The sequence below is a fragment of the Entelurus aequoreus genome, linkage group LG25 (assembly GCF_033978785.1).
Source record: "Entelurus aequoreus isolate RoL-2023_Sb linkage group LG25, RoL_Eaeq_v1.1, whole genome shotgun sequence".
In the NCBI taxonomy this organism is placed as follows: domain Eukaryota; kingdom Metazoa; phylum Chordata; class Actinopteri; order Syngnathiformes; family Syngnathidae; genus Entelurus; species Entelurus aequoreus.
Window position 1 is genome coordinate 26,812,479 of NC_084755.1, and position 12,553 is coordinate 26,825,031.

The window sequence follows — 12,553 nt, forward strand, 5'->3', positions numbered from 1 at the left end:
AAAAGCATAATGTTTGAACACATGTCATTAAAGCAAATTAAGTGTCCAGTCAGGGTAATAAAAACTTGAAAATTATCTGTCGAAAGTACATTTATTAATGATGAAAAATTATATCCATCTGCAATTAATCGCATTTAGTTTTGAGTTCATTATGAACAGACTGCGATAAAATGCAATTAAATATTTTAATCGTCTGACATCCCTAGATTTTTTTTAGATTTGGCACGTTCGTCCTAGCCTTACAAACACTTTATGACGAGACTGTCTACGCACATTGTCATTCAAACAGCATTATTCCACACTTTATACGCACATAACGTCGCTGACTTATAACACATTTATGAACGCCAGGAAACATCTTTCATGTTTTCCTAAACTCCCAGGCACACGCAACAAGCGTCTACTGCTGCATGAAATGAAACCAACACCCATAAGTCAAAAACCTCATGTTCTGTTGTTTAATACGTTTCAAAGACTGTGAAATAATGGTGCAGATTTCTTATAAGTTACTTATCCAGGTGACAATAACCGTGATATGACATTTTCATAACGTTACAGCCCGAATGCAAAATATCACTGTTCACAGTGGTTGTGTAAGATATGGGCCCAAAGCGGCCCTCAAGAATCAGGGGGGAATAATAAATAAATAAAATAAAATGAATATTAAAAATAAATAAATAAAACAAATACAAACAAATAAAAAATATTTATATAAGTTGCTTAGACAGTAATGTGTTGACAAGTTTAGACGGAGGTAGCGTTTATCAACCACGATAATGTTCATTCAAAAATACCAGTTGTCGTTACATTCCTAGTCCCTATAGAGGGTATTTATGAGCGCTAAATGTGAACATGTAAACACTGACTGTGTATGAATGATGTAAGCTGAAATGAGGGGAAACTCACGACCCCCGAATGACCCGAATGGAACTGAACCAGGTCTGAGGGTAGGAACTACACTACAAGGACACACTAATTCAGCGTTTCTCAAAGTGTGGGGCGCGCCCCACTGGTGGGGAATAGAGACATGACAGGTGGGGCGCGAGGAACGGGAGGAAATTTCACTTTACTTTTTTTTTTTTTTTTAATTATATTCTTAGATTTTTTTTTACTATGCTTTCATTTTCTAAACACACTGTAAATCACTTTGTGATTCTGTCTGTGGAATCCACTATATAAATAAATGTAAATTACTTATTTTTCCTGTAGGCTTTAAATTTCTAGGTAGGAGCGAAAGTTGGACAGACATAGCAACAGTAACTAATGGGGGCGGGGCTAAGCGGAAGCTTTGTGAATGGCGAGTCACTGTGCGAGGATTTGCTGTTTTGCAAATACATAAAAAATAGAGCCACTGCTGATGAGCTGTTCGAGATAATGGACAGTTTCCTCAAAGAACACAACCTTAAATGGGAAAACTGTGTGGGCTTTTGCTCTGATGGCGCACAGACCATGGCAGGGTAAAGAAACGGGCTGCAGGCTCTAATAAAGAGGGTTGCGCGCCAAATGCGCATTGGACACACTGTGTCATTCACCGGGAAGCACTCGCGTCAAGGCAGCTCAGCCCCGAACTCAATGAGGTTTTAACAGTGGCAGTGTCAAGCCTGCAACCCCGATTTGAAAAGCTGTGCAGTGCAAAACAGGCTCATTGCAGCCACTAATGCTGAAGTACTGTAAAACTCATGTTCACTTGCAGGGGCGCCAAAAAGGGGGGGTAAAGGAGACGGATTCTAGGGGCCCATGATGGAGGGGGGCCCAGAGAGGCCCCTAATGATGATGAAATTATAATACAGAAAAAATAATGACACTAAGTTATTAACTAACATATAATCACACATGTTTATTTTCCATGTCCTGGTAACAATACCTTTATTTGTTTTGGAAGCATCAACACATGCTGGGCCCTCCCTCCCCCCCTCTATTTACGTAAAATGGTTCAGTCCGACTGGATCAGCTGCAGGTAGAGCACCAGCGATTTGTCCCAGACAGACAGCGCCACAGCGGGCAAGGCGGAGGAGGCAGCAGTATGCCTCAAAAATCAGGCAGCCAAAAAAGAAAGGAAAATAAAATAAGAGAGGAGAAGGAGTTGAAGAGTCGACAATATGTCACCCAATATTTCCCAAAAAAAGGTGGGTTTGTTAGTTGTGGTGGAAAGTTATGCATATTAACTTTGTCCCTGTCTGTGATAATAAGCTAGCTCACTTTTCTCACCATGTTCGCTCAAGAAAACTCTGGATTTTTACATTTTACTGCTATATTAGTTAAATAATCAATCCAGTCAAACATTTATCAAGCTGTTCTTATTCAATAATAGTTGATCTCCCCTCTGTCAAAACGATGCCTCATTCTGAACAGAGTCAAGTGCAACAGCAGCAGCTGTCTGTCAGCCCCCAAGTCCCCCTGCCCCTGAATCAGCCCCAGTGCCCCCACATGAGGAAGGAGGTGAACAGCTGTGTGTGTTGAAATAATAATAATAATATAATACAAAATACAATACATTTTACTACAGTCTCAAGAATCAGTGGTGCAGCAAATAAATGACTCAAAATTAATTCCATTGTATTCAGAATACCATTAAAATGCATAATTGTATGTAAAATAGCATCAAAAAATGTTGCCGCTGTGTTGGGGGCCCTGTAAAGATTCTTTTCATGGGGCCCAAAATCCCTAGCGGCGCCCCTGTTCACTTGCCTTGTCTTGCCAAAATGCATAGCTCCTCCTTTTTTTTGTGCAAAGATTGCAAAGTGGCACTTTTATTTTATTTATTATTGAACTTGATGCAAGTTATTTGATTTATTATTGAACTTGAAGCAAGTTATAACACTTTTATTTGATTTATTATTGAACTTGATGCAAGTTATAACACTTTTATTTGATTTATTATTGAACTTGATGCAAGTTATAACAATTTTTTTGATTTATTATTGAACTTGATGCAAGTTATAACACTTTTGATTTATTATTGAACTTGATGCAAGTTATAACACTTTTGTTTTATTTATTATTGCACTTGATGCAAGTTATTTGATTTATTATTGAACTTGATGCAAGTTATAACACTTTTGTTTTATTTATTATTGAACTTGATGCAAGTTATTTGATTTATTATTGAACTTGATGCAAGTTATTTGATTTATAATTGAACTTGATGCAAGTTATACCACAGCTGCACAGTTATTTTATTTATTATTGAACTTGATGTTATTTTATGTTATTGAGTTTGAATGTATACAACTTGATGTTACTTGATGTTCAATAAATTTGAAAATGTTAAGCTTGGCATTAGCGTTCTGTTGGGGCAATGGGGGCAGGTGGAGCTTGAAAACTCCCCCTTGTCCAAAGTGGGGGATGACAAAAAAAGTTTGAGAACCACTGCACTAATTGAATCAAAACAAGGTCGACAAAGATATGTTTGCCTGAGTTTGGTGTGGAGGAACATGAGAACCCTTGGCCTCAATCCCAACAGTGACCTTTGACCTCACAAATGTTCTTCTGTCCACTCAGGACACAAGGCAAATTTTGTTTACAATTTCACCCAAAACAAATAATCTAACATTGCCTATAAAAATCTAACATTCCTGCTTCAGGAGCACTTGCATTCAAAGAAGAGGAGCTACACTTCCATGTTTAGATAGCGGTTTCACGCAATAATAACACAAATTTTGGATTGTTACGTACATGCTTTGATTGTCAAAGATGTTCGGTAATGTAATCTGTGATATTTCTACCTGATTAATTGCTTCTGATATTCTGTACATTACATGTTGTACAAGTTAACGGTCTTCATACCGCTACATGACAATGTTTTAACCTTCGTATTCATTATCAAAATGTAATATTAGCCTGCTAAACATGCGTAATTAGGGACTATCAATCAGAACAGGTTATAAAAAAATTTTACACTTTATTTCAATCTGCCAGAAAACCTTTATTTTGGTAGAAGTATCACAGATTACATCACAAAACATCTTTGACAAAACATGATCATAATGTAAGACGATTTTTAAAATGTTGTTATGGTCGTTAGACCGGATTTAACACAAATGCGCTTTTACTTATGAACGCTTCCCTTCACTGAACACAGAGTTAGGCTGACACCAGTAGAACTGCAACCTGACCTCCTAGGACACCTTACGGTGACTCACACCTGCCTACACCTCAGGACGACGGCTGTGTGGAGGTCGACTGTGCAGTGTCGTGGAAAGTCAACTTCTTAGTAAACGTTGGACTGCGTTATACAAAGTCTTTGAAGACGTGTTCAGTAAACTACAATGTTAGATTTAAAGGCCTACTGAAATGAATTGTTTTTATTCAAACGAGGATAGCAGATCCATTCTATGTGTCATACTTGATCATTTCGCGATATTGCCATATTTTTGCTGAAAGGATTTAGTATAGAACAACGACGATAAAGTTCGCAACTTTTGGTCTCTAATAAAAAAAAGCCTTGCCCCTACCGGAAGTAGCGTGACGACACCGGAGGAAGGACTGCTCATATTTTCCTATTGTTTACACCAGCAGCGAGAGAGATTCGGACCGAGAAAGCGACGATTACTCCATTAATTTGAGCGAGGATGAAAGATTCGTGGATGAGGAACGTTAGAGTGACAGACTAGAATGCAGTGCAAGACATATCTTTTTTCGCTCTGACCGTAACTTAGGTACAAGCTGGCTCATTGGATTCCACACTCTCTCCTTTTTCTATTGTGGATCACGGATTTGTATTTTAAACCACCTCGGATACTATATCCTCTTGAAAATGAGAGTCGAGAACGCGAAATGGACATTCACAGTGACTTTTATCTCCACGACAATACATCGATGAAGCTCTTTAGCTACTGAGCTAACGTGATAGCATCGGGCTCAAATGCAGATAGAAACAAAATACATAAACCCCTGACTGGAAGGATGGACAGGAAATCAACAATACTATTAAACCATGAACATGTAAATACCGGTTAATGCTTTCCAGCTTGGCGAAGCTTAAAAATGCTGTTGCTAACAACGCCATTGAAGCTAACTTAGCAGCGGGACCTCACAGAGCTATGATAAAAACATTAGCGCTCCACCTACGCCAGCCAGCTCTCATCTGCTCATCAACACCCGTGCTCACCTGCATTCCAGCAATCGACGGAAGGACGAAGGACTTCACCACGATCATCCGTGTAGTCGGTGGCTAGCATCGGCTAGCGCGTCTGCTATCCGAGTCAAAGTCTTCCTGGTTGTGTTGCTGTAGTCCGCCGCTAATACATCGATCCCACCTAGAACTTTCTTCTTTGCAGTCTTCATTGTTCATTAAACAAATTGCAAAAGATTCACCAACACAGATGTCCAGAATACTGTGGAATTATGAGATGAAAACAGAGCTATTTTGTATTGTATTTAATGGGGTACCGATACTTCCATTTCACTGGTTACGTCACGCGCATACGTCATCATCCAAAGACGTTTTCAACCGGAAGTGTAGCGGGAAATTTAAAATTGCACTTCATAAGTTAACCCGGCCGTATTGGCATGTGTTGCAATGTTAAGATTTCATCATTGATATATAAACTATCAGACTGCGTGGTCGGTAGTAGTGGGTTTCAGTAGGCCTTTAAGTTCATAGTGACTCCATCACAGAGGTTAAATTGTTATGGATGTATATATATATGTGTATATATGTGTATATATATATGCATATATATATATATATATATATATATATATATATATATAAATATATATATATATATATATATATGCATATATATATATATATATAGACTTCCTTTTTATTGTCATTCAAATTTGAAATTTACAGTACAGATAAGAATGACATTTCGTTGCATTAGCTCATGGTAGTGCAGGATAAAAAAAAAGCAATAAGGTGCAGATATAAATAAATAGATTACTGTACGGATAAATATATTGCACTTTTGCATTTGCATCCACGTTTATGGATGTATGTTATATTGTCTTTATATTCCAGCGAGTTAATCCATTTTTGGGGGGAATTGAGGGGATTATTATGATGCGTTCAAGAGTCTTACGGCCTGAGGGAAGAAGCTGTTACAGAACCTGGAGGTTCTGCTACGGAGGCTGCGGAACCTCTTTCTAGAGTCCAGCAGTGAAAACAGTCCTTGGTGGGGGTGGGAGGAGTCTCTGCAGATATTCTGAGCCCTGGTCAGGCAGCGGCTTTTTGCGATCTCCTGGATAGGAGGAAGAGGAGTCCTGATGATCTTTTTCATATATATATATATATATATATATATATATATATATATATATATATATATATATATATATATATCCATCCATCCATCCATTTTCTACCGCTTATTCCCTTCGGGGTCGCGGGGGGTCGCCAATTTAGTGTTGCCAATCAACCTATCCCCAGGTGCATGTCTTTGGAGGTGGGAGGAAGCCGGAGTACCCGGAGGGAACCCACGCAGTCACGGGGAGAACATGCAAACTCCACACAGAAAGATCCCGAGGCCAATAAGGCGCTTTTGGTAGCCATCCACAACCTTCTGGCAAGTTTCTGGTTGAACTTTTGAGCACTCCTCTTGACAAAATTGGTGCAGTTCAGCTAAATTTGTTGGTTTTCTGACATGGACTTGTTTCTTCAGCATTGTGCACACGTTTAAGTCAGGACTTTGGGAAGGCCATTCTAAAACCTTAATTCTAGCCCGATTTAGCCATTCCTTTACCACTTTTGACGTGTGTTTGGGGTCATTGTCCTGCTGGAACACCCAACTGCGCCCAAGACCCAACCTCCGGGCAATTCCAAATGACCTCAACATGGTGCAGCAATACGCAAAAGCAAACAAAAGGCTTGTCAATCAACCACAATTCAACCACGTCTTAATCCGGGCCAAACTGGAGATTAGTCTCCTTTACATATTTTAAGAAACCACCACATACTTTCCGAAACTTCACAGAACAACCCTTCAATGTCAGCCTAATCCTTTCTAGTTTGAAAAAAAATAAAGGAGGCAGGTGTGGCAAGGAGGCATCAAAACTCCAACCTCATCTTCCAGAAACACATTGAGCGATCCTTCTACACTCAGAGGAATAGGAGACAGAGGTGTTTTTACGGTGCGTTCAAGGACCGTTGAACAGAGTAGGACACCACAATGCCCGGTAGAAATAAAAAATATTAGTAATGGATTTTATTAGTAATGCACTTGTTATTTATTTAATTAATCTTAACGTACATACCAATATTTAAAACAAAATCTTAGCCTTTCAGACAAATAAATTACTAAGACTAAATGACTAAAACATTATCATTGAAGCATAAGAAACACACGTTGCAAAATAGTCGGTTTTCTAACAATGTGTCTATTTACTTTAGTTTTTTTCACTGTACAAGCATACATATACACATACTGTACATATACATACACTGTACAAACATACATATACACATACTGTACATATACATTCACTGTACAAACATACATATACTGTACATATACATTCACTGTACAAACATACATATACACATACTGTACATATACATTCACTGTACAAACATACATATACATACATACATATATTTATGTTACAGGAAGTGAACAAAAGTATTAGCAATAGCTGTGAGGATTAAATAAGCTCTGCTTCTTCCTACTCCTTTTTGGACACGTCAAACATCGTGTGACACTGTAAATATTAGGGGTGCTTAAAAAAACAACCAAAAAAACAGTTTACATCCAAATTTCGATTCTTATTACCCCGATTCTACATCGATTCATAATTTTTTTTAAATAGATTTAAAAAAACATGTTTTTTTTTAACACATTTTAGGCCATTTCCTTACCTACTCCGGCAGCTAAGAGGAGCTTTTGTAACCTGTAACTTTTTATTTTATTTTATTGTAAAAAAAAATGTTTTACCAGATAATATATTACGTGAATCAGTTTAAGTCGAGTATTGTCTTGAAATGAATCGAATTGTAAAGTGCCCAAAGAGTCCCACCTCGAGTAAATACTGTGCTTGTGTGATCTTGTTGACATTTTCAAAATAAAACTATTTATAGTATTGATATCCATAGTTAATTTTTGCCATGTTTATGCTTGAAAACACTTAACTTAGGCCAAAAATACATAGAATGTGCTGGGAAAAAAACACAAAATATATGCGATAGCATTAAGCTGCAAACTTTGATGCGTGATATGGCGAGGGACAGTGGTAACTACACATTTTGAGTTAAAAGCATCCCCGCGATTAGCTGGCGTAGCAAATACTACAACGAACCCTGTCTCACTTGCTAGTATTAGTTTACAGCAACAAAAAAAACATAACATAACTTTGTTTTCGAAACACGGCTGGGAAGGAAGTGACTGTGAAGGTCAGTGCTGAGAAGAAGAAGCGGATAAAACTAAATAATTAAAGAAAGGAATCACCAAAAACATGAGCGAGTGTAGTTTGAGCGTAACACTGCTCGTCTGCACCATACCGAAGCAGAATAAGTCCCATGTTTGCCAATAACTTTAAAATGGTGTTATATCAGTGGACATTTATCCATGAAAGTATAAGAAAGCTGTTGATGGTGTGTTTGACGGAGAAAGAGCTGTTGGACAGACCTTAGAAGTCTACTTTCCAAGGTACAATATTATTACATTACTTCATAAAACTGTTGCACGTTCTACTTTAAGTTGAAAAAAAAGCGTCTTACGTTACCAATTAATTAAAATTGATTTCAATTTGCTTCAGTGGACATTGTTGATTTGAGATACACGCGTTTTGAGTTAAGAGCGAGTGTGAGTAGTTTGCATTGTTTTCTGCATGTTTAACCATTTTTACTCTCTGTCACAGGGGTGTCAAACGTACGGCCCACAGGTTTTATCTGGCCCGTGGGATGAGTTTGCTAAGTATAAAAATGAGCCGACATTTTTGAATGAAAGAAACTGCTGTTCTAAATGTGTCCACTAGATGTCGCAATAGCAATTGTTTGTATCTTTGTAGATTATGCTACATATGTATAAAAAACAAACAAAAAAACACATGATGTTAATGCACCAGTCGAGGAAAATGATCAAACTACATAAATAACATCCTGTAATTTGATTTTGATATAATTTTTTTATCTTGATAGATTGAAAATTAACCCCAATGAGTTGACTGATGAACATTATCACATAATTTATTCAGTTAGAATAAATAACGACAAATAAAGATAGAGTACTATTAACCGCAACATGTTACTGTAAAAAAAACAACATTATGATTAGTACATTTTCAGAATGTGCTTGTTCTATTTTTAAACCAAGAAAACAATCTGAAGTTGTCTTTATTTTTAAGTTACCGTGCTGCGATTTTACCACTTGGGAGTACATTTTTCTCCATGTGGCCGATGATCTAAAATGAATTTGACACCCCTGCTCTATCAAATATTTTTGTGGTAATATTTTTGAATGAATCGGATTTGCTTTTTTCCTCAAAAGGAAAAAAATATTTTGGTTTTCGTAGTATTCGGACCTTCCGGAAAGGAAAATGGAGGGATAGCTCGGTTGGTAGAGTTGCCGTGCCAGCAACTTCAGGGTTCCAGGTTCAATTCCCGCTTCTGCCATCCTAGTCACTGCCGTTGTGACACTTTACCCACCTGCTCCCAGTGCCACACACACTGGTTTAAAAATGTAACTTAGATGAGTGTTTTTCAACCACTGTGCCGGGAGATACAGTCTGGTGTGCCGTGGGAGATTATCTAATTTCACCTACTGTAATTGGGTTAAAAATATTTTTTGCAAACCAGTAATTGTAGTCTGCAAATTATGTGTTGTTGTTGAGTGTCGGTGCTGTCTAGAGCTCGGCAGAGTAACCGTGTAATACTCTTCCATATCAGTAGGTGGCAGCTGGTAGCTAATTGCTTTGTAGATGTCGGAAACAGCGGGAGGCAGCGTGCAGGTAAAAAGGTGTCTAATGCTTAAACCAGAAATAAAAAAAAGGTGAGTTCCCCTAAGAAAAGGCATTGAAGCTTAGGGAAGGCTATGCAGAACGAAACTAAAACTGAACTGGCTACAAAGTAAACAAAAACAGAATGCTGGACGACAGCAAAGACTTACTGTGGAGCAAAGACGGCGTCCACAATGTACATCCGAACATGACATGACAATCAACAATGTCCCCACAAAGAAGAATAAAAACAATTGAAATATTCTTGATTGCTAAAACAAAGTAGATGCGGGAAATATCGTTTAAAGGAAGACATGAAACGGTTACAGGAAAATACCAAAAAGAGAAAAAGCCACCAAAATAGGAGCGCAAGACAAAAACTAAAACACTACACACAGGAAAACAGCAAAAAAGTCAAAATAAGTCAGAGCGTGATGTGACAGTACACCTACTTTGAGACAAGAGCTATACTGATGCATGCTTGTTATGGTTTAAATTCATATCCAACAATTGCGACGACTTTTTACGGTCAACTGAGTTTCCTTTTTTAATGATTTCTGCTGGTGTTCAATGCAAAAAATGTGCCTTGGCTCAAAAAAGGTTGAAAAACACTACGGTTTCACAATGTAAAGCGCTTTGAGTCACTAGAGAAAAGCGCTATATAAAAATATAATTCATTCAAATATCATTCAGGTACCACTGTACTTGTAACCGTAGTAGCAGCACCATGTAACGTCTGAATGGTAAATACCAACATGGTAACTTGATTTGAGCACAGTAGTCTTATTTTTTTTTAATTGTGTTAAAGATATCCACCAGTAAAAAGATAACAAATCATGTGAAAAGTGAGGAACTTACTTGCAGCTCGTTGTTGTTGGCCATCATGTGCTGGCTGCCAGGTGACTTCGATTACTGCTGCACTTCAGAGGTCAGATCATGATGAAGTCCTCTTTTTTGTAGTCCCCAGCAAGTAAACAAAAACAATAACAATTGAGAGGGAAAAAAAACAGTCAAATGTTTTATGTGCTGCAGTCAAAAGTCCAATTGACGAGTCGGAGGAAGTGTGAGCGTCAAGCCTGACAGGAGATGGAGGCAAGAACCGCAGGACGCCTGCTGGACTCCAAGCCGCATCACAGTGCACCTTGTCCCGCCGTGGTGTGAGCAGCGCTGCGTGGCTGTCGGCTCATCCTCCGGAGGGAGTGCCGTGTCTCAAGGACCCGCCGGGAGGAGTCACTGCCGCACTCGGCTCCACCACACGCAGACACCTGAGGCCATGTTGCCGGCTTCAGAGCATTCCCGGCCGGGTTGGTGAACGCTGACAGGCGCTGAGTGAGTCAGTGGCGCTGCCGGGGGAAGGCGGAAGTCGCTCTGAGACGGAATCAGATAAACACTTCCGTTTCGCCCTTTCAAAGTAATTTGCATATAAAGTCAGGTTGGGCGATACTGCGATTTGTTTTGTTTTTACTTGATAAGTTGACGATCCTTAAATTATTTTGTGATTTTATATTTAATTTGTTGATCTATAAATATTCAGTTCAGTTCAGTTTCAGTTTATTTCGAACATGCATAGGATACAATGTAATGCATGGGTGTCAAACTCTGGCCCGCGGGCCAAATTTGGCTCGCCGTGTAATTTCATTTGGCCCTTGAGGCAATATCAAATTAACATTAGAGCTGGCCCGCCAGTATTATACAGCGGCGGTGCCGCTGTTACACCGCATTCACCGTTAATACTCATACTTGCCATCCCTCCTGATTTTCCCGGGAGACTCCCGAATTTCAGTGCCCCTCCTAAAAATCTCCCGGGGCAACCATTCTCCCGAATTTCTCCCGAATTTCTCCCGAATTTCTCCCGATTTCCACCCGTACAACATTATTGGGGGCGTGCCTTAAAGGCCTACTGAAATGAAATTGTTTTATTTAAACGGGGATAACAGATCCATTCTATGTGTCATACTTGATCATCCACCTACGCCAGCCAGCCCTCATCTGCTCATCAACACCCGTGCTCACCTGCGTTCCAGCGATCGACGGCGCAACGAAGGACTTCACCCAATCATAGATGTGGTCGGCGGCTAGCGTCGGATAGCGCGTCTGCTATCCAAGTCAAAGTCCTCCTGGTTGTGTTGCTGCAGCCAGCCGCTAATACACCGATCCCACCTACAGCTTTCTTCTTTGCAGTCTTCATTGTTCATTAAACAAATTGCAAAAGATTCACCAACACAGATGTCCAGAATACTGTGGAATTTTGAGATGAAAACAGAGCTTTTTGTATTGGATACAATGGTGTCCGAATACTTCCGTTTAACTATTGACGTCACGCGCATACGTCATCATACATAGACGTTTTCAACCGGAAGTTTAGCGGGAAATTTAAAATTGCACTTTATAAGTTAACCCGGCCATATTGGCATGTGTTGCAATGTTAAGATTTCATCATTGATATACAAACTATCAGACTGTGTGGTCGGTAGTAGTGGGTTTCAGTAGGCCTTTAAGGGCACTGCCTTCAATGTCCTCTACAACCTGTCGTCACGTCCGCTTTCCCTCCATACAAACAGCGTGCCGGCCCAGTCACATAATATATGCGGCTTTTACACACACATAAGGGAATGTGAATGCAAGGCATACTTGGTCAACAGCCATACAGGTCACACTGAGGGTAGACGTATAAACA

General features: G+C 39.2%; 1 protein-coding gene across 1 annotated transcript in view; it reads right to left on the minus strand.

Annotated features, from left to right (window-relative positions):
- Nucleotides 1–11,248, minus strand: part of LOC133642751 (serine/threonine-protein kinase N1-like) — a 141,681-nt gene extending 130,433 nt beyond the window's left edge. The window contains exon 1 of the mRNA XM_062037116.1: nt 10,735–11,248. Within this exon, the coding sequence (XP_061893100.1) occupies nt 10,735–10,761 (27 nt within the window). The 5' untranslated portion in view covers nt 10,762–11,248. The remainder of the gene's footprint in view (nt 1–10,734) is intronic.
- Between the last annotated feature and the right edge of the window lie 1,305 nt (nt 11,249–12,553).